General features: G+C 43.0%; 1 protein-coding gene across 1 annotated transcript in view; it reads left to right on the forward strand.

The window, feature by feature from the left end:
• Nucleotides 1-6440: 6440 nt before the first annotated feature.
• SHROOM4 (shroom family member 4) overlaps nt 6441-23417 on the forward strand; it is a 226153-nt gene continuing 209176 nt past the window's right edge. Inside the window, exon 1 of the mRNA XM_036271297.1 lies at nt 6441-6557. Within this exon, the coding sequence (XP_036127190.1) occupies nt 6441-6557 (117 nt within the window). The remainder of the gene's footprint in view (nt 6558-23417) is intronic.

The following is a 23417-nucleotide window of genomic DNA, read 5'->3' on the forward strand; positions in this document are numbered from 1 at the left end:
AAATGTTTCTGAAATGATGACTACTAGCACACAGACAGGAAGTAGAAGTTTATGGCTCCTGAATGGAAGGAAAGGGAAAGAAATAAAATTAAGCAGTCTTTAAGGTAGTCTGCTTCTAGGGGAGAAGGGCGAGAATTATTATAATAACTATGGGAAGGAGGCCCTCAAAACTAAGTCTAAGGAATACAACTTCATTCTCTTTTTCCCTCTCCCCCACACATACCAAGATCAGTCCCCCTGAGGACCACATGAAACTTGGACCTAATGTCCATATATACATTCTGTTATGTAGATATACATACTTTGAGGCACCTTGGCAATCATAGCTGCATTCAGAAACAGGCTTATATAGATATTCAGGAGACAGGAACAGATAAATGAACAGAGGACATACACAATGTGTAGAAATGGGTTGGGTAAATAAATATATTTGGGGAGTAGTGGTAAATAAAAATACCCTTCTTATCTACTCTCAAGTTCAGAAACAATTGAGAGACACAGGAAACAGAGAGACAGAGATGAAAAATAATCTGTTTATTATTGTTAAAAACTGGATCGGAGGACATGGAATATATAGAAAGCCATAATGGGCTTTCTTTCTTTTTCTTTTTTTCCTCACCCGAGGACATTTTTCCATTTTTTGTTCAGATAGAGTGGGAGGGAGCGAGAGAGAAAGAAACATCGATGTGACAGCAACACATCCAGTGGCTGCTACCAGCACAACCAACCAGGGCCGGGGACAAACTGCAACCGAGGTACACGCCCCCAGCGGGAACCAAACCCAGGCCGACACTCTAACCGCTGAGCAAAACTGGCCAGGGCCATAATGGGCTTTCTAATATTTTCTTCTTTTAACTAGATAGAATTGCCAACTGATCCAGGAGTGGAGAAAGAAGCCAAGAGAGTTATTCTAACAGAAGTACTCCTAAGTGGAAACACAAAGAGCAGAATGAAGGACTCCAATCCCTTTTCTTCTCTGCTTAAAAAGAAGAGTATGACGGAGACATGATTAATCAAGTTACCACAGGAGGCTTTTCCAGTCTCTCTGCCTTGAAATCCTGGTTTTACTACCTCCTGGCTCAGTCTCCTCACTTGGAAAAAGGTAATAAGACTACTTTTCAGGGTCATTGTAATCACTGCCAATAATGTATCGGAAGTGCTTTGTATAGTGCCTAGCATTTAGGAATTGTTTTCTTAATCTAGGGCAAATTAAACTCACTGAATGAATACCATTAAGCATTCTGTTTAGACATTGTTTCAGTAAATATGTAAGCTCTTTAAAAGAACAAGTGTTATTTCTATACTACTCAAAATGATTTACAGATTCAATGCAATCCCTATCAAACATCCAATGGCATTTTTCACAGAAATTTTAAAAAAAATTCTAAAATTGATATAGAGGCACAAAAACGCCCAAATAGTGCAAGCAATCTTGAAGGAGAACAAAGTTGGAAGCATTATGCTTCCTGATTTCAAACTATTTTACAAAACTATAGTAATCAAAACAGTATGATGCTGGCATAAAAGGAAAGAATATAGACCAATGGAACAGAATAGAGGGCCCAGAAATAAGCCCAAACATATACAGTCTCCTAATCTTTAACAAGGACACCAAGAATACACAATAGGGAAAAGAGAGTCTCTTCAATAAGTGATGCTGGAAAACTGAATATCCACATAAAAAAGAATGAAACTGGATCCTCATACACTACTCACAAAAATGAACTCAAAATGAATTAAAGACTTAAATATAAGACCTGAAACTGTAAAACTCCTAGAAGAAAAACATAGGGGGAAAGCTTCATGGCATTGGTCTTAGCAGTGATTTCTTGGATACAACACCAAAAGCACAGGCAACAAAAGCAAAAATTAACATAAGTGGAATTAAACTAAAAAGCTTTTGCGTGGCAAAAAGTCAACAAAATGAAAAGGCAAAGACAACCAAGAATAGAAAAATATTTGCACACCATATATCTGATGAGGGTTTCATATCCCCCAAAAGCAAATAACTTGATTTAAAAATGGGCAAAGCATTTGAATAGGCATTTTCTGAATAACACATACAAATGTCCAATAGGTTTATGAAAAACTGTTTTGCATCCCTAATAATCAGGAAAATGCAATGCATATCATATCATACCTGTTAGAATGGCCATTCTATATATTAAAAAAACAGAAGTCCATATTAACAAGTGTTGGGAAGGAAGTTGAAAACTTGGAATCCTTGTTCAATGTTGGTGTGAATGTAAAATGGTGCAGCTGGTATGCAAAACAGTATGGAGGTTATACAAAAAATTAAAAATAGAACTACCATATGATTCATCAATCTTACATCTGGGTATTTATCCAAAAGAATTTAAATCAGGATCTAGAAGATATTTGCACTCCTGTGTTCATTGCATCATTATTCACATAAGCCAAGAGGTGGAAACAAACTAATGCTCATTGACCAATGAATGGATAGAGAAAATATGGTATATACACACAATGAAATATTATCCAGCCTTAAAAAAGAAGGAAATACTGTCATGCTACAACATAGGTAAACCTTGAGAACATTATGCTAAGTAAAATCAGCTAGTCTCAAAAGGACAAATATGGCATGATTTCACTTATATGAGGTATCTAAAATAATCATTCATAAAATGGTAGTTGCCAGGGGCTGGGGAGAGGAAGAAATGGGTATTGCTGCTCAAGGGGTATAAAGTTTTAGTCATACAAGATGGAAAGTTCTAGAGATCTTCTGGAGCACATTGTGCATATAGTTAACAATACTGTGTTGTACACTTAACAATTTGTTAAGAGAATAGATTTCATGTTTTTTGTGTGTGTGTTTACTAACTTAAAAAATGTATCTTTTACTAGAGTAAGGGTTCTGAAACCAGGGTCTATAAGACTCAGTCCAAACTGTATATAACATTGGGAGATCCTGTGAGGCCTTCTAGGGGTGAGAATGTATAGCTTTTGCTAGAGTCTCAATAGAGTCCTTAATTCAAAGAGGAGCTCAAGGCACTGCTATGAGGAATATTGTGTTCAAATTTAAAAAAGGATCCATCTAAGAAAGTTTTTTTAAGTTCAGAAAAGGACAGATATTTCAGTCTTCTTCTTCCCCAAAAGGTGAACTAGTCCTAATGAGGAAAAGACTCATTAAGATTTTTAAATGAGGTAGAAGTAAGCAACCAGTTTTTAATTTCTCTTTCCCTGTTTCTGCCGATTGGCCTTTTGTCCACCTCCTCTGCTTATTCCTTTTTAAACCCCTTGTGATCTTTCTTGACTTTTAATATTAGCATAATCTAAGATTCTGTCTAAATCCCTGTTTTCATATCATTCTGATATCCTTCAGTGAGATTATCCACTCCAAATGGCTTCAACTATAATCCAAATGATATTATCAATCACTGCCCCTCTCTTGATATGGTGTTTCCTATTTCTACCTGCTCACTTCTCCTCCACAGGCAATTTCACATACTTTAGGTGAATTTATTATCTGTTTGTTGGTCACACCATAAGTTGTGTTTGTGTGCATGCTACACACACACACACACAGAGAAACACCCCTCTGGACTCTTCTCCAGTGCTTTATTTTCACTTGGTTGATCTCCATCATCAAACCGTTGTTTGCACATCTACTGTGTTGAGCCACTTACCAGGAAGTAGTCAGAGAATTTGCAAAGTGTAGAGGAATTTAAGAAATCAAGTAGCTCAATCCCTTCAATTTACAGAAAGGGGGAATAATTTGCTTAATATCACACAGCAATTTAATGGCAGAACCAGCTTAGAATGGCAGGCTCCTCATGTTCTACCCAATACCCTTTCCACTATATAATCGTGCTCCCACTAACTGTACTTCTAGGAAAGAAAGAGATCCCTGCTACTAGCAGTGATTTTTATCAGTAAATGAGCAATATTATCTAGCCATCCGATGTTCAAAATGTCTACTTATGTGCTATTTGCACTAGGGGCTGGATAATTTATGTTCTTTTGCTGTAATGATGAGAAGGATAAACTGAAGAATGTAACAAGACATCAGTATGGAGTTAGTCTTGGAATGAAAATAGATTGGTTAAAGGCTAGCTCAGTGTTTACTTTCATAATAAGGTTGTGAGGATTTTTACTTTTTCCTTATCAAAGTGTTTTCATATGTATTATTTCATTTTAGTCTTCAACAGGCCTGAGAGGTAGGTAGGTCAGGGCATACTAGCTGGAATTTACAGATGAACAAAATGAGACTGAAAACAGTTCAGTAATTTGCCCAAGGTCACCCATCTAGTTAGTGACAAGGCCAGGGCTCACATGTGTGACTCCTGCTTCCAAATCTCTTTCCTCTAGTCTAGACACATAATTCTAGCAGACCTTGAGTGATGACTGCATATCCTGTGAACTGAACTCTACAGATTTCAATATGCTGAAACTGAAACATGCTGAGTTCTACCAAGTGACAATCATGGAGATAGGAGTCTTATCCCAAAAAGGAAAAAAAAAAAATACTGAGTTTCAAGATGGGACAGAGCAAATGAATGTTAAGTCATAGGTTGACACACAATTAAGAATCAACAAATGAAGATACCATTTTCTCAAATTTTCTGCTTTCTAGTAGGGGAAATGAAAAAAAAATGATTATGATCAAAATTATTTTTGCAGATCTAAAAGACTGAATGTGGTTTCCCATTTGATCCATCTCCGAGGACTTTTAAAAAGTGGGCTATAGACACTCAAACTGCTGTTTTATTAAAGAAAAGTCGGGTCAGCATCATGTAATGCGGACAGTCCATAAGGCTGAGAAGAAAGGATTGGGGGACTGGGGGAAGCCTGTGAGAGAAGTTCAGTGGCCTGCTGGGGCACACAGCAGGCAGGCCTAAGTGAGTTGAAAAGGCAGTGACAGGTGAGGACATGAAAGCAGGTAGTGGAAACCTTGTCTGCAGAAAGCTGACTGTGAAAGGAAGGGTGCCACAGTGTGTTCCTTAGCAAGGAGGAAGACCCTGCACAAGAAGAGGGCAAGAGGCTGGACAGGCGAGAGAGAGAGAGAGAGAGAGAGAGAGAGAGAGAGAGAGAGAGAGAGAGAGAGAGAGAGAAAACATCCTGTTGAGTCAACTGAGTTGTCAAAACTTTCCCTGCTAGTGTGAAGCCCTTTAAAAACTCACTGCCTGCAAGTGGCTCCAGAAATGACACCTCAGAAAGGGATAGTAACCTGCCCAGGTCAAGAATGAGAAATCAACATAAGATTTAGTAACAAATACACTTTTTGAGACCAATACTGTGGGGATGTGTGTGTGTGTGTGTGTGTGTGTGTGTGTGTGTATGCGCGTGCGCGCGCGCACGCCTGTGTTTGGTGATGGTGGTAGGGTCTGTGTTTGGTGGTGGTGGTGGGGTCCTGTTTTAAAAGTCCAGCATGAACAAATGAGCAGAGATGTTCTGGGCCTTGCCCAAAAGCTGATTCTTCTAAAAGGCACAACATTGTTAATTGGCCAGCTTATCGATGGATGCTCTTTCCTGTAGGTTTGTTTAGGAGTGAAAACAATACTGCTAGTCATAAAGTTTGCTGATTCCTGGCTTGGTCATCTCAGTGGGGCAAGTGCAAGGCCGTGCCAGGAACTCCAGATGACTGGAACATACACAAGCACAGTGCTACCCATAGAAGCCAGCGCTGAGCCCGGGTGCGGCTGAGCCCAGGCAGGGGGCATCCTCAAAGTGCTTCTTTATTTAAACTATGCTCCGGGGCGATGTTTCATAATGACCCCACACACCTAGCGCATACGTACAGAGCAGCCTACACACACAGCCCCACTGTGTTCGTTGGCCTGCTTGCTTAACTTTCCATCCCTCTAGGCAAGATCCACAAATTAGCAGCCTTGTAACCCTCCTAGGACCGGGTTCTCGGGACCTTCAGAAGAAAAAGGCAGTCAGAGAAACAAGAACGCGCTAATCGGGATACCAGCGTTTCAGCCCACTGGGCCACGAGAGCCATCTACACTAACGACTTTCACCTCCCCTCGCCTCCGCTGGCTGGAGGGGCGGGGAACCCAGCAGTTAGGAGGAGGACCAAAGTGGGGGCAAGCTTGAATGAAACAATGTAACAATTGATGTGAGGCCTCGCCTTGTTCCCACTCCCCAGCGATCCTATAGGCGAGGTCCCAGTGACTGCCCCTCCCTATTGCTCCGTTTTCTTGTCCATTACACGCTATCCCTCCGCCTCTCCTTCTTTCTTTTCTTTTCTTTTTTTTTCCCTTCTCCTTTCCCCCCTCTCTCCCCCTTTCTCCAGCTCCGTGTCATTTCCTCCTTGCGCTCGCTCACGGCCGAGCGTCTCCAGCCGGGAGAGTAGGCGGAGCAGGGCGGTGCGGGGTGGCGTAGAGCTGGAGGGCGATGGTGGCGGAGCTGCTGGGGGCGGAGGCAACGTAGCCCCCGCGGAAAAGGAGCCCCGCGGCGCCTGAGCCGAGCGGAGGATGGAGAACCGGCCTGGGTCCTTCCAGTACGTCCCTGTGCAGCTGCAAGGGGGGGCGCCCTGGGGCTTCACCCTTAAGGGGGGTCTGGAACACTGCGAACCGCTCACGGTGTCGAAGGTAAGAACTGGCAGCTCTGTCCCAGCAGTGCCCAACTTTGAATGGGCAAAGGGGTGTACAGGCTGCCTTGGGACGGGGCCCTCAGACCAACTTTGAAACTTGACTCGGGCTGGGGGGTGAAAGCCCCCCTGTGGCGCATTAGCAGCACGGAGGGCTCTTGCCACCAGCCCAGGCACAGACACCCCTTAAGGGTGGCGGGAGCACGGATGAGAGAATGGCTGGCCCCCGGCTAGAGCGCTGTGCGCAGACACACTCAGGAGGCTCTGGGGAGGCTGCTCCCCTCAGTTTGACTGGAGGAAGTGGTGGCTGGTGGGGGTTTCTCCTTAGAAGTTCCCGCGTTCCTGCAGGACAGTGAGGGGCTAAAGGGACAGGCAAGACGTCTTGGCAGCTTTTTCAGCAGCAGTGGCCCTTGGTCGATCGGTGGGCCATCCTGTCGGGGCAGGTTGCAGGGCGAGGGTCTGGTGTGGGAACGGAGATGAGGCATTGGTGGCTTTCGTCAGCCTCACTTCCCACGGCCTGACGCGCGCACATCCATTCAGCTGGTGGGGCGTTGCTGCTGCCGCTTAGGCTCGGCCTTTCCCTCCTTCCCGAGTCCTGTCCCAGCGCCGGCGAGATTTCCTGCACGTTGAGAAGTGTGGAGGAAACTTTTGCGCCATGGAGCGCAGCTGTGCTGGAGCTGCCGCCGCCGCCGCCGCCGCCGCCAGGGTTTGTTTGTTTTAGGAGGCTGTGATCTGCTGGAAGCCAAGTTGCAGCTGAGGACCAGGGAGAGGAGCTCTCCCAAGTGCTTCAGAACTCCCAAAGCGAGCCATTCCTGGTAGGGGTGAGGGTGGGGGCCTCTGAGACTGTTACTGGGAAAAGAAATTTGTAGGACAACTCACCTTGAGCTGCCAGATTGCCAAGTAAAGGAACTTAATGTACTTCATCCAATTTTTTGCTTTTGTTTTTGTTTCTCTTAAATGCTCAAATCTGAAAAGCCCTTCCAACCCGCTGAAATTGCAGTTGAGGTTGTAGATGTGGGTTTGGGCTGGAGATAGAAAGATGTGGCTTCTCAGCAGGGAACAAATGTCACTTCTTTTCTGGCTTTTAACCTGGGTCATGTCTCAGCAGGGGTCCGAATGCCCCCCCAACATGTGCTGCTTTTGCCTTGCATTGGAGCTGGCAGTTCCTCTCTTTCTTTTTCTCCTTACACCACCCACAGAATTTCCACCATCTGCCTAAACAACCTGCCTTGTAGAGGTCATTTTTTACCTCTGCCCAGGGCTGACCCATCCTGAGAAGCACCCCAGAGAGTGCTTGCTGCTGTGGTGTTGGCTTGTTTTGTAGTGCAGGGGTCCTTCAGGCCTTGCAGCCCAGACTCTTAGCAACCCTGGGGTGTTGCCATGGGGTGTTGCCATAGGGTGTACCAGTCAGCTTGAGCAGTCTGAAGTATGCTGAGGCAAAATTTTGAGGAGGTGTCAAGGAAACCCAGGATCTTTAGCCTCCCCCAACACCAATAACCAGCCCAGATCTTCATCCAACACGTTCTTCCCCTATACTAGTCATGTATTTATAACTAGCCTGAGATGCCTTTGTAACCCACTGTCACACCCCCACCTGAGTCACTCCCCCTCCAGTATTCTCTGGAGGGAGTAATATACTTTTCTTTTCTTTAAACAAAAACACTCAAACAAAACCTTTGGAGAGGGGAATCCTGGCCTTCAGGAATTCTTCTAATCAACCCCCCTCTTTTTTTCATCAAGGTCACACACAACTGGCTATGTAGCCCTCCATGGTCTGGCAGTTCCTCTCTTTTTCTCCTTACACCACCCACAGAATTTCTACCATCTGCCTAAACAACCTGCCTTGTAGAGGTCATTTTTTACCTCTGCCCAGGGCTGACCCATCCTGAGAAGCACCCCAGAGAGTGCTTGCTGCTGTGGTGTTGGCTTGTTTTGTGAGCCAGCACTAGCATGGCAGGGGGTGTTACTAAGTATGGGGCAGCCAGCAATTTGTGGTCTGGCTGGGGGATTATTTGAGGGTAGATGAGGGTTTCCTTGGCTAAGCTGCTGAGGAAGTGACTCGTGTGTTGAGAGGCAGGGTGCCTTTTAATGATTCCCTTTCCGTTGAATGTACAGTTGACCCCTGTTATATGAAGGCTCATTATTACACACATTTGGAGATGTAGGGGGTAAAATCATTTCTCCCATCCCTCCCAAATAGCCTGGCTCCTTACAGTAAAAGTCAGCTATATATAATCTGGTTAGCCCCAACATTACATAAAGGGGCCATAGTATTTTTTTTAAGTGCAGTGGTTGCCTGTTTTGTTTTGTTTTGTTTTGTTTTTCTTGCCAAGACACTTTGTGGCACATTTCATTAATCCCTCTTTTCATTTTTCTAACTTAGTTTTGCTTCCCCTTAAGCTTCAGAACAATACAGCTTTCTTCTTGAAAATAGCCTCTGTGCACACTGGTGGTGATGGGATAGAAAGGCATAGAAAGAGAATCACATTGGCAGATAAAAAAATTGGTTTCTAATCCTTGCTTTACTACTCACTAGCTCTGGGATTTTGCATACTTCACTTGCCCGTCCTGGACTTAGGTGTCCATGTATCTACAATGAGTTTAAAGTGGGTGGTCTTTAAGTAAGACTATGATGGTCTAGTAGCTAATTCTGTATGCTAGCTTAGGCCCTTTTCTCCTCAGAAGGGTTGCAGACTGAGGAAGATGATGCTTTGTTCCATTTGCACACAGGGTTACTGTTGATAGTGTGTTTCCAGCTCTGGCCCATTTAGCTCAGCTGTTGGAGCGTCAGCCCATGGTCCAGAGAGGTCCGGGTTTGGTTCCCGCTAAGGGCACGTACCTCGGTTGCAGTTCCTCCCTGGCCCCAGTTGGGGTCGTGTGGGTGGCAACCACTCGATGTGTCTCTCTTATGTTGATGTTTTGCTCTCTCACTCTCTTCCTCCTTCTCTCCCTCTCACTCTATCTGATGATGAATGCAAAAAATAAAAGAAAATGAAAACAAAAATCTCAAAGGGTTGAGAAAATACTGAAAATTACAGTTAAAAAGAGAAAAAGAAAGATAGTGTGTTTCCACATCACTTATTTCATTAGCCTCTTACAGGGCCCCTGTGAGGAAATCAGGGAAGGCTGTGGAGAAACTGATGGAAAAACTGAGGCCGGGATGCACTGAGTGGCTTGCCTAAGTCTATCCTACAGTAAGTCAGTGGTAGGTTCCAAGTCTATCATATTTTCTACTACTTGGAGAGTTTCTTAATTCTTCTGGTAGTACTACAGTTTGTGAAGGGGCATGGGGCAATTCCATTCAGGTATGTATCTAGTTTTGGCAGCCTCCCACACCAGTGACCTTTTCTGTGCCAGCCTATGGTTCCATAATAGGCGAGGACTGGGTTGCAGACGCTCCCTGATGGAATCTAGGCTCAGGGAGTACTATTTTGATGATTCCAAATCACTTGTGATGATCTCAGGTCAGGCAGAGACAGAGGTAAGGTACAAGAACCATGGTTGGAAATGGAAAACCTCCTTTGGTGTCATGGGGAAAAAAAACCTCAAAAGTGATTTGGGTCTGAGTGTATTGTGTACATGCTTGGAGAGAGCTTGTGGAAAAGGTGGAGGCATCTTGAGAGTGGATGAATTTTAGAAAAGGTGATTAGTGGAAAGAGTGCATGCAGTGTGAAAGTGTACCTCATATTTGATATTTGTCATGGGAGAACCTTTGAACCAGGAAATGATCAGGTTGGGGAAATCATCAATTCCTACTAACTGCTGTGATTTCCTTGAATGTGGAGAATTCAGCTGCCCAAAGTTATGGAGATTGATATAGTCTTCTCACAACCAAGTGACAAAGAAAGAGGAAATGTTTTTATTTATTTATTTATTTTATCCTCACCCGAGGACATTTTTTTATTTTTTCAGACAGAGTGGGAGGGAGAGAGAGGAAGAGAGAGAGAGAAACATCGACGTGAAAGGGACACATCGAGTGGCTGCCACCCACACGACCAACCAGGGCCAGGGACAAACTGCAACTGAGGTAGGCGCCCTTAGCGGGAACCAAACCCGGGTCTCTGGACCGCAGGCTGACGCTCTAACCGCTGAGCCAAACTGGCCAGGGCAGAGGAAATGTTTTTAAAAAGCTGCTGTTGATTATCCCAAGTTTTAGAGACAGTTTGCAATTTCCCCATTGAAACACGACCCACAAGGGAATTGCGTCCATGACCTTCGTGTTATTCATTCCTTTGATTAGTGTCTTGTACTACCTTGGTGACCCAGGGAGTCCATCTGGATGAAGCAGGGATTCTCTTCCAATTAGATTTGTCTGTTTTGCTATCTAGGGGCCCCCCTCTACAATGTAGACAGCCATCTATGAAGTTGGCTCCCTGCGCCAGAAAAGATCCTCTTTGAGAATGGGTGACCTTCCCAAGGTCCTGGCACAAATGATTCTGCGTCAATTAGGGCTCCTTAAAGGCCTCAGTGATTCAAATTGTATCCTCCCCTGTGTGTGTGTGTGTGTGTGTGTGTGTGTGTGTGTGTGTGTGTGACAGAGAGAGAGAGAGACTGAGAGACTGAGAGACTGAACTATAGCATAGCATAAGGTTCCTATACTCATTTTATTGTTGGAAATGTGCCCTGAGTTTGGCTGAGGGTAGAGAAAATAAAGGATGGAGACCAGTGTGGGGATGCAAGAAAAGGAGGAAGAAAATTGGGTGTGAGGGGATAAGACAGGGAAGAAGACAGGCTCACCCTACATATTTGCCCTTTTCCTGACCCATTTTTGATGGCAGTCTCCATCTGGCACAGTGAAGGAAGTGGGTGCTAGTTACTGCCCTGGAACTGCGTTGGGTAAGGTGGGGGAATAGCCTAGAGGAGAAAGAAGCTTCACCTCCTGTACTTAATGTGCACTGATGTCACTATGTCATTTCGCCCTTTCTATACCCAAGTCTCTATTTGCAAAATGGAGTTAGGCATACCTGCCTCATTTTTATCAACACAGATGATGTGAGAATGAATTGGGCAAACTCGAATACTGTTTGCCTATGAAAATGTAGGCATACAAAGAGGCATACAAAGTTGAGATTTCAAGAGGACGTGGGTAAAATCAGATTAAGGCTCTCTTGTGGTTGGCAGTAAATTTGCCTGCAAGTTTGAATTCTTGTTGGGTGCAGAGGTCATGTTATATGAGAAATGATAGTTCCTGTGAAACATTTTTAGCTGTGTTTTAGCCTGGGCCCACCCTCAGACCAGAGCTAGGCATTCACAATGGGACCTTCATGAGGTGTGCGTCTTGGGAGCTTAGTCCAGCTCATGGTTAACTTACATGAATCTTGTCCTCATCTCTGCCTCTAGAATCAGCAAAGTGACTACTGTGTCAGCTCTCCAACTGCTGTCCTCTCCCAGAAAGTAGTAGGCATTTGAGGACATGAGGTAGGAATTCATCCAGAGAGATAGAAATATGGTTGGAGGGAAGTAGAACAAAAAGGGCAGGTGGTATGTCTGGTAACCTTTGGCTGAGCTTTGGGTGCACACTGCTTTTGGGCCTGCTGGGCTCTCATAATATGTCTGGTACCCTATTGAGATCCATACGTATGCTCCCTGAAGTGAAAAAGGAAAAGTCTGTTAGAAGGTTTTCCATCATCAAAACCTCAGACAAAGAAAATAATTCAACTCCAGCTGGAAGACACTTAAGCTGGAAGACACTTACCTTGTCCCTTAAAAAAAAAAAAATTAAAGTGATTTATCCCCTTGTTCTTTCCATGCACCTCCCAGGATTTTTTAAAAAGAGACTTGATGTTGGTGTTTATGAAGTGATTATCTGGAGGGAACATCACAGTTTTTATAGTTAGGCTTCTTCAGAATCAGGGGGAGTTGGGGAAAGATGCTGACCCATCTGAGAAAAGTTAATGAAGAACAGCAGAGATGAAGTGAAAAGCTGCTTTCACTTCCCCACCCTCCCCACACACACCCCAAAGCAGACTCAATGCAGGGCTGTTAACCTAATGCTGGTCTTAGAGGAGACCTAGAATCACAGATTCTCAGATGAGGAGGGCCTTTTGGAAGTCAGCTGGTCTTAGTCTTAACCAATCTATGAGCCTCCTGTGCAGTAGCCCTGAGCTTATTCTCCTTTGGTCATGGAGGAACTTACTCCCTTATTAGTTGAACTTACTCCCTTATTAGTTAGTCCATTTCACTGTTGGAAAGGTTTGTTTGTTTGTTTTTTGTAGTTTTTATTAATTTATTTTTGTTATAGATGTTTCTCCTTTTTTTCCCCATTGAAACCCTCCTGACACTGTTGGAAAGGTTTGACTGCAGACAGCTTTCTCTTAAGTTGAGCTGCAATCATTCTCCCTTTAACTACCATGTATGGGTCCTAGCTCTACTTTCTGAGACCACGCAGAACAAGGGTGCTTTCTCTGTCTTAGGCCAGCCTTTAGGAGGTCCAAAGACAAAGGCTATGTCCTCTTGTTTCACTTTTCTAGGCTAAAGAGCCGTAGCTCTTTCAGCTGTTCAGATCCAGCTTCCTCTCCTGTTTCCTCCTCCTACTCTGGATATACTCCAGCCTCTCCATGTTCTTTTTGAGTTATGGAGCCCACAGCTGAATACAGTAACTGAGAAGAGTCTGACCGAAGTTGAGTAGGATCATTCTTAAAAAAAAAAATACAGCTGAAGACCACTTTGACTTTTTTTGGAGTCCATGCCATATGAAGATCCTGTGTCAAGCAAAGCCTTTTAGTGAAGGTATCTGTGCTGCTGTGAAGCCATAACTGCACAAGGACTCTGCATAAGCATCTGTAACCAGCCACATAATAAATTTGGGAGGGACACATTTCACCTCTTACTGTTGATTTAAAATTGCCCCTATCCCTGCTCCTAGCCCAGACCAGCCTTAGGAAAAGTCTTCTAAGGGAGATGAGAGAGGGGACATTAAGTCCTGACTTCAAGGAGCACATATGTTTATACAAAGAAGTACAGAGAAGAATTTGTATCATAGAAGGAAGTGGCATTTAATGAATAGTGTCAAAGTCAGACTCTAAAACATCAGATATAATTCATTTTATTTGTTTCCTCAACTACTAGCTTGGAATTTATAGAAGTAACCTCTCTAAACTTAATTTTCCCTTTTTGGGAAAAATGGGTGTATCCAAGATTGAAGATGTTGATCATATGTGACATACAGTCAGCCCCCAACTTACAAAGCCCCTATGTAGGAATTTAGACACAGCAGTTCTTGTCCCCAACCCCTGTCAGATATTTATCTCCCTGCCCATTTCCTCTGGCACTGTTCAAAAGCTCCTGCTGTTGCTGCCATCCCTGGGTTCTGAGGTCATCTTTCTGTACCTGGAATACCCACAAGAGTCACTCCTGCTGGAGGTCTTGCACCCATAACCTCATTTCCCCATGTCCTCACACTCACCAATTTGTCATCTGAGCTGGGCAAATAAATACTTTTTCTTGCTACTAAAACCCTGATCAGGGAGTGTATTGGGGTGGAACTTTTGGTCTTCATTATCACTGAAGGATGAGAGGCCTGGAGAAGAGAGAGTGTTTAGGACACGTGTTTGTTGACACAATGTTATTAATAATAGCTACTGTCATAACAGTTTTTGAAAGGCCTGTTTAATCCATAGTGTATGAATGATGACATTACAGAATTTAGCCACCATTTATAATATTCTATCTACAGGAAACTGTATTCAAAGCTCCAACCTACCTATTTATAAAAGGTATTCTTGGAAAACAATTCATTCATAAATTAGGGACAACAAGTGCATCTATCTGTTATACAGATCTGGAAGGTTTGGGGTTTCTACTACTATCAGTACCAAAGATGCTCATATCCTTGAGTGAATGTGTGCACAGTGTATGCATCGTTAAATTTCTTTCTGAAACTGAACTCCATGTTTACCTGAGTTATCTTGTTATCAGCAATTAACCCTTTTATATTGCTTATGTTGGTACCTAGAACACTTTCAGCTTCTGTGTAACCAATATTTTGTTTCCTGCTATCCCTGAATCACCTCCTTCAGAAAGACTCCAATTAAATAATTAATAAATAAGTTGAGCTATTATTTTTTTCTGGTTAAAGATTGTGTTGGCATAGAGGAATGGGGTACAGGTTTGTTTTCTTACACCCCTTTGCCCCATCCAGTGTAAATAGGCCAAGTGGAAAGATCATCTTAGGCATTAGTTTTGCAAGGGATGATCCGTTCTTCCTCACATCACACTGGTATGTTTACTTGGGCACATAGCCATCCTGGCTGAGCACTGAAGTTGCAAGGATCAAGATGACTTGGTTTCTCAAAGTAACTAACCCTTCCCCTTCAACTTTACCTCCATTCCCTCCTCTTACAGTATGAATCTGTGTCTATGTTATGTCACATGGTGAGCACTGCCTAGTAGCAACAGAGACACATTTTCCATGCATCCAAACTGTCCTTTCATGTCCGGTCTTTGATTCCCAGCCCCCATCCATCAGCACCAGTTGCTTGAGGCCTACATTTTGGACTGTCTCATTTAAGTGCCATTGCCTCTTTGTTCATTCATTGGCTTCTCTGTCCTCTGTCAAAAACCCAACTCTTTGCTCTTTGTTGGTCACAGTGGGTCCTTCTAGTCTGCTGTACCAGCTTAGTCCCTCTTGGCTCAGCCATGCTTCTGGTGGGGGTGGTGAGAGAAGGTCACGGAATTAAGGTTGATAAAGTTTAAAAACACTCAGCAAATTGATAGCTGGATTAGGGGGAAATTTTCTCACACTGTGTCTCTCTATCCTGTTTCAGTGGAGGACAAGACCTTTGTCACATTCCTGATACCCTCTTATCAACTTGTTGAGTAATCTTAGCATGTTACTTCACTTCTCTGTACCCTCCTGTTTCTTCTCAGACTCTCCATGGGGCAAGCTTCTGCTTTATTGATGAGTTGCTAAGAGCTCCAGTATCCTTGCTGGGTCTAGGTGGAAGTGTGAAAGTTGACTGACAGTAGGCAGTTCTTACAGTGCACTGCTTTTCTCCACACTACTATTTCCTATCTTTCCAGAAGTGCTGTTTCCTGGTATGTTCTCAGGGATGGCATGCAGCATGGTCTGTTAACTTTCACTCAAGTCTTTTAATGTTACATCTGCGAGGAATGTGGGAGGTGGGACTAATTTGACAGGATCAAGGGTTAAGCCCAGTGATGGACAGACCCTTTGTGGTGTCTTCTGGCCCCCACCCCATGCCACTCATCAGATTCCCAGCTGTATGGTTGTCTCTCTTCCTGAGCCTCTGGCAGGAAACTCTTGAATGGTTCTCCTATACTGCCTTTCACGGTCCATCAGAAATTGATTTTTCTTTTGGGGGAGGGGGTTGGGGTGAAATGAGGTAGAGCTGGAAGTAAATCTGGTTCAACTAGTTATTCTGGAAATAGATTAGAGTCTCATGGCTGCAGCCCCATCTTAGCTTATGAGAAGATGACATGCTAAAGCCTTGTCTTTGTTGGGCTGCCTTGCTGTTTTCCATTTCTTTTTGTTTATGTTTGATGTAAGTAAAAGCTCCTGTGAAAACTTCTGTAGGTAGGCAGCTTTTGATGGTGTTTCATCTGACTGAGATGGTGAATGATGACATCTTGGTGTCTCAGGGGTAAGTAAGTGTCCGGTTTTGACTCTCATGTTCTTTGGAGGACTTGACTGAGAGTTTGGAGCTCTGTGTGGATGTGCCTCCCTGAAGGGAGACAACGTAGTTTGGTTAGATCATAGTGACGTCTTAAATCAAAAGTGTAGTCATAGGCCTAGATATGGAGGGATAGAAGAGGTACTGGACCTACTACGTGGCAAATACTGCTGCTTCTGGGTGAGATATATATATATATATATATATATATATATATATATATATATATATAATTTAATTTTTATAGTAACTCTTTGAGATAATATTGATGTCCTCATTGTACAGATGAAGAGACTGAGGCTCAAAAAAAGTTAAGTAACAAACTTCAAGTCACACAATAAGTGGAAGAGCTGGCATTCAAATTTACTTCTGTCTGACTTCAAATCTCAGTCTCTATAATACCATGTTTTCACAGGTGAGAGAAAGAAAGAGAGAGAGATAAAGAACTGGGTAAGAATATGGGGTGGGTGTCAGAATGGCCGCCATCAACAAATCATCAAACAACAAGTGTTGGCGAGGGTGTCGAGAACAGGGGACTCTAGTACACTACTGGTGGGAATGCAGACTGGTGAAGCCACTGTGGAAAATACTATGGTGTTACCTCAAAAAGTTAAAAATGGAACTTCCATTCGACTCAGTGATCCCACTTCTAGGAATATACCCTAAGAAACCTGAAACACCAATCAGAAAGAATATATGTACCCCTATGTTCATAGCAGCACTATTTACAATAGATAATATCTGGAAACAACCCAAGTATCCATCAGTAGATGAGTGGATAAAAAAGCTTTGGTACATGTACACAATGGAGTACTACGCAGCTGTAAGAAACAAAGATCTCTCATCCTTTGAGATGGCATGGAAGGACCTGGAGAGTATTATGCTGAGTGAAACAAACCAAGCAAAGACAAATATCACATGATCTCATTTATTTGTGGAATATAATGAACTAAACAAACTGATGAACAAAATTGACCCAGAGACATAGAGGTAGGGTACAGACTGACAAGCCTCAGAGAAGAAGAGGGTGGGGGAGGGGGGAGATAAACCACAGAGCTTATATGCATGTATGCATGACCAATGGACATGGACAGTGGGGCTGGGGATGAGGCAGGGGGGATGGGGAAGTATAAATGGAGTAAAAGGAGAAACATCTGTAAGAAAAACAAGTTAATAAAAAAAAAGAATATGGGGTGAGGGCGGGGAAGAGATGAGAGAGATGAGAAAAGAATTATAATTTAGTGCAAAAACTGGTAATGTTACACATGTGCCCCTCAGGGGTCAGGGTCAAAGGAAAGGTTTTTGATGTGTTTCAAATCTCAAATCAAGGTAAGGGGTATGAGCCTGGATTGAAAAGACCTGAAGTTTAGTATTTGATTTGCCAATTATTATTTATGTGTCATTGGGCAAGTCATTTCCCTCTCTCTGTTTCAATTTCCTCATTTGCAAAATGAAAAGAATAAAACTTGTACATTTTTTTCCAGTGGGGATATTGATTTTATCCTTTATCTGATGTAAATACTTGATGTGTATGTGATTTAAGAAAGAAAGAAAAAGCATTCCACAGGTGTCCCTTATTAAACAGCAATTGTGTCAAGATAATTTCTGAAGTTATCAAATCATTGAAGTTGTGTGAAATGGCAGGACACCTTGAATGTGATGTCTGCTGCTGCCACAGGTTAGAAGACCAGACATGATTTCTGGCTAATGTCTGAACAGCCAGCAATTTGAAAGGCTATGTTGACCCTTGTTTGTCTCCTAAGGGCTCCCAATTACACCTCCAATCAGTCAATCCATCAACCCATCAGTCAACACATATTTGTTGAGCACTTTGTAAAGAGCCTAACTTTAAACTAGATAATTCAAGAGATAGCCACCATAGAAGGCCTGCTCCTTGGAAGTGACAGTTTTGTTGAAGAGAGGCACTACTGCAAACCCAGGACACAAAAACCTTGAAGTTCTGAAAACATGGGTTAGGATCTTAGAGCAACATTTATTCTGTGAGAAGAGATTTCATTACAGGCTGATATGATTGGGGAACTTTGTGTGAAAAGGAAGAATCATTGGAGTTAGGCCTTGAGGGATATATAGGATATAGGTAGTTTGGGGAGGAAGAAAGGCATTCATTCTAGTTAGTGCTAGTGCTGCATGTCCTAAAGACAGACAGGAGACTGAGACCAGTTGGTTCACTCTACAGTGGACTCACTACAGCATGAGTCCCCAAAGGCAGGGGATGTGTTGTTTGCTCATTTACTCACTTAATTCATTCACTAAACTTATTGAATTCCTGTTCTGGCAGCTGAGCTATTCTTCCTAAGGCCTGTGAAACCAGCACAGAGTTCCATAAATGTCACTTTTATTTGTTTTCTAACAAATACTTTCATAATGCACATACTGGGCCAGGGCACTGGTTTTCTGTTTTAACTCATATGAACTCATTCATTAACCCTATTTTACATATGATAAATTGAGGCATAGAGAAGTAGGTAACTTGCTCAATGTCATATTGCTTGTGTGGCTGGATAAATGAATCAGTGGATCTCTGCTTGATTTTTGCAGAGTAATTGGATATAGAGGTGAATGACATGAACCACTTTCTTATTCTAAAGAACCCAGAAAACTGGGCTATAGAATGGCCTCAGGTTGGGAGTAGATAGTGATTTAGTTGTTTGGAAGGGTTACAGTTAATGTATTAAAAATAAAGCCCCTAGCACAGTACCAGCCACATAAAGGCTTCCATGAGGAAAGGCCTGAACTGAACAATAAAAGGGCACCTTTTGAGGGAATCAGTCATCTTGGCAGTGTGCTGACTTATGTATTAGCAAGTTGCCAGAAGTTAGTGGTAATACACACCAGTTGCATTTGAAGAAATGAAAGAGAGGTAGGAGTTAAAGGCGAATCCAATATTTCTAACCAAGAAGGTTCTAAGTGATGATGGGGATTGGGAGGATTAATCAGTTTTATTTAGCTCAGTTTTTGATCTTTTGAGACTGAGGTGTCTGTAGGACAATCAAGAAGTCCCATATGCAGTACAAAAAAAGGGTTTGTTTATTTAAGGCCACTGAACAGTTAAAACAACAAATCATTACTTCAGGAACATAATGGTTAACATAGACAATTTACTAACCTGCTGATTGTTGTGAAAATTAGTTAATTGCCAGACAATCTCATGCCCCAAGAGACAGTGTAACAGTCCTGCATTGTTATTTAATGGGCCTTTCTGGTCATAGCCTGGTCTCACTGTCTCCTCCAATCTGCAGGATGCCGATTAACCTCAGGTGTTACTGGCTGAAGTTCTTTCTATTTAACTTTGTACTTTCAAATGATAAGAAAGTCCAAAACTCAAACAAAAAAAATAGAAGAAACTGACAAAAGGCCAAACTTCAGACATGATGCTTGAAATGTTAAAATGTTCTAGGTTGTGAAAAACCTCAGTTGACTTGCCAACATGTTTAAGGATTGTTTTCTCTATATGAAAAACACAATGTGGAGGCTTGGAAAGCAAACCTCAAACCACTGGAGTTTCAAGTCTGCATTGCATTTTTGTTGTTAGCAGCTTGATATTCTATGCATGGTGTACTATTATTAATCTGTGAATATCATTGTTAATATTTCTACAATAGTATTGGTTCTTAAGTGTGGTCTTTGAAACAGCACTGTTAAATTTGAAAGTATTATTTTTAAAGTTTATTTTATTTTTTTGTTGTTGTTAATCCTCACCCGAGGATATTTTTTCCACTGATATTTTTTGAGAGAGAGAGAGTGGAAGGAAGGGAGGGAGGGGCAGAGAGAAAGATTGAAAGAGAAACATGATGTGTGAGAGATACATCAATTGGTTGCCCCCACCCCCCTGCATGTGCCCTGACTGGAGACGGGGATCAAACCTGCAACCCAGGTACATGCCCTTGACCGGGAATTGAACCCACAACCCTTCAGTGTGTGGGTTGACACTGTAACCACTGAGCCACACAGGCCAGGGCAAAACTTGCAAGTATTATTTAATTGCCTTCAGTGCCTTCAAACTCTCATCCTGAGTTTTATATTACAATAAGGAGGAAATAGGGGTTTATTTCACAAATTCATTTGTTGAAAATTTGAGTGGAAAACATTGCTTTATTGTTAAGAGACAGTTTGTACATTTGGAGTTATTATGTGACCCAAACCCTAGGCCTGATGCCCTGCATACATACATATAATTCTCAGAAAAGGTTACCTTTGTGTGCAGATGAGCCTGGAAATCCCTCTTCTAGACCCACCCTTTTTAGATGTGTTAGAGCCGTTACTTCTTTTGTGCAGTATCGTCTGCTTTTCTGCATGCTGAGAAACTAGAATTCAGAATGTTGCATAGATGCTTGTGCTATGGGACATGATCTATTCACTCCCTCCCTACCTCCTTATCAACAAAACTCATTTCTTGCTAAAAGACTAATGGGTATATGGATTTCTTTACCTAACTCTTCTTTCTGACAATGTAAAATAGCTTGTAATTTGTGTTTGAAATTTATTTGAATATCTAGCTGCTGGGGGTATTTTTGTGAGAAAGACTACCTGAGAGCTCTGGCTTATATAAGAACCAGCTTGCTAACTTCTCTCTGTTGTGTGAACCCTGCCTGGTGGGAGGATGCTACTCTCCTCCTCTGCATGTAAAGGGTTAAATAAGTAATTTTCATGTTTTCCAGTGCCATTGGCTGGAGAAATGTGCAGTGTTCTGAAACCTGCCCAGGCCCTGCACATACTGTATCTGCTTAAGGAAGGTTTTGGCTCTTAGCCCTTCTCAGCTGCATGAGGGTTCGGGTTACATCCCTTTCCCCTTCTAGCCGCTAATAAAAGCCAAAAGAATTAAGGATCAGGGAGAGTTAATTCCCACTGCTAAGACCCAGGCGGGGCCCTTACACCTCTCATCCTGGCTTCTAGGTTGGAGCACTAATTTAAGGCTGAGCTCTAGTCTAAGCCTGTAAGTGACAGTGATCTGGAACAGGCCCCAGAAAAGCACTTGACAATCAGGTTTTGCCCTATGCTGGCAGTTCTCTTGTTCATTCGTTCTCTCTCTCTCTCTCTCTCTCTCTCTCTCTCTCTCTCTCTCTCTCTCTCTCTCTCTTCTCTCTCTGTGTGTGTGTGTGTCCCCCTCTCTCTATCTCCCTCTCCTTTTCCCTCTCCCCCTCCCTCTCCCTGTTTCTCTCCCTCCCTCTCTCTTCCCCTCTCTTTCCACTCCTGCTCCTCTGTTGGGATCTTAGAAGAGACCAGTGACCCCAGGAGCCAAGCTGACTGATGCTATTACAGAAATGGAAATGATGTATCATAGTGCCTCTCTTCTAAACTGGAAGATTTGGATGAAGCTTCTACTTTTTTTTTAAGTCCCTGACAAACTTCACTACAACATTAGGAGTCTCATTCAGAATAAGAAATGTCATTGATATTTCACTCAACTTAAAAGAGATGCAAAATAATGAGCTCTGAGATAGTGAGCTCAGACAGAGCGCAGCTTTGAAGGAGAATCTTGCAAGAGCTGGGACAGGCAGGAAGAAGCCTTTTTCTGGAACAACTACACTACTATAGTGGCCTCTTCAATGCTTTCCCTCCCTTTGATCATCCTCTCCCCTCCCACTTAAAATTATTGAATGGCTGTCTCCCAAACTACTTCAGCCTGGTGTATGGATCATTCACCATCTGGCTCTAGTCTTACTTTCTAGAGTTTCTTCCAGGACCTGGGTTTTCAGACAGAATGATTTCCTTTCGCCCCCCGCCCCCCCCCCCCAAACACACCTGGGAAATTCTGGCCTCCACATTTACCATCCTGGTGTTCTTTGAGTGGCTGGGCTTCACACTGCATACTTGGAAGGCCTTCTTTCTCTTCTCTGCCCCACCCAATTGGACCTAACCTTCAAGCTCTAGCTCTAAACCTCAAGGGCATAATCTAAGTTGCCTCCTGATGGAAGTAATCACTCCCTTTTTGGAATGCTGGAGTTCTGATTTTCCAGTAAAAATCATTGGGTACTTTCACTGCCTTGTATCTGGCTTTCTGGATGAAAATCTTGTAGAGGACAATGGTTATCTTTACCATCCTCAGCAAAGAGCACATAATGGAATCTCTGTAATGATTGACTGGAGGAGTCAAGCAAAAATTTTGTACGTAATAATTAGTCAATTTTGCCTTTCCACTCCCAACCCCAAATTAGAAAGAGGATATGACTTGAAGAGCTAGATATTCTAGCCAAGTTTTCCAGTCTTTCTGTGATACCTAGTAAGTGGGGTGAGCCTTGAATGGTACACACATGTGAGCTAGGGACAGAGGGAACACATAGAAGGAGATAATGTTATTGGCAGAAGATGAGAGAGATACTAGATGCAACTCTGGATGAGAGGGAAGATGGCAGCAGTGGAGGATGGGGATGGTTACCTGCTTGTCCCAGAGCTGCCTGGAGTTTGGTTTATAACAGTTGGGTTCCTTGCTGCTGCAGCTCTGTGAACTATGTTCCTGAGGCTTCTATGTGGGAGAGGCCTGCTGTATGATGATTACAGCATTCCCCTTGCTGTTAAGAAGGGTTGCCTTGAGACTCTTAAAACAGCAGCCACCCGTCTTGTTGCTATGTGTTTGGGGAGGGTATAGTGTGAGTCTTCTGCCTGACTCAAGTGTTTTCACTGCTTCAGCTGAAAGGAAGTAGCTTTATGTGAACATATGTACGTGTGTGTGTGTGTGTGTATGTGTGTGTTTATTTGTGTTTGTGTGTGTGTTTTGACTTTTGCTTAAGCAAGAGCAAGCCCTAACGTGTTTTGTCTGACTGGCCTTGGATGTGAGTCACTGTCTGGTATTTATACCCAGTGCCTTAAGTGTCCTCATTATTTGACCATGACATTCCTTTTCTCACTATTTTACTCAAAGCTGAGAATGCTGAGAAGGGCCAGAAAAAAATCTCTGTCCTTCTTCCTAATGGGATCTAAACTAATTGGTGGCTAACTGTCTCTGTGGAAGTCAATTAGGTTATGTCAGGGCACTAAAAGGAACAGATTGAAACTCACAGTGGCAGTACTGTGACAATTTAAAAGACACACTGTGGGGGCTTCTCTTAGTCTCTTCCTGTTCAGACTACTGCTGGAGAGTTGTTCTTATTGGACCAAACTTTAGGAACAGGACTTGAAAGGGATCCCAGGAAGTGTTTGTTCTCTTCAGGATCACATAATCAGTTTGAAAGGCATATAGACAATCTGAGAAAGTCTTAGAGGAGATGATT

Source organism: Molossus molossus, unplaced genomic scaffold (assembly GCF_014108415.1).
Source record: "Molossus molossus isolate mMolMol1 unplaced genomic scaffold, mMolMol1.p scaffold_m16_p_2, whole genome shotgun sequence".
NCBI lineage: Eukaryota > Metazoa > Chordata > Mammalia > Chiroptera > Molossidae > Molossus > Molossus molossus.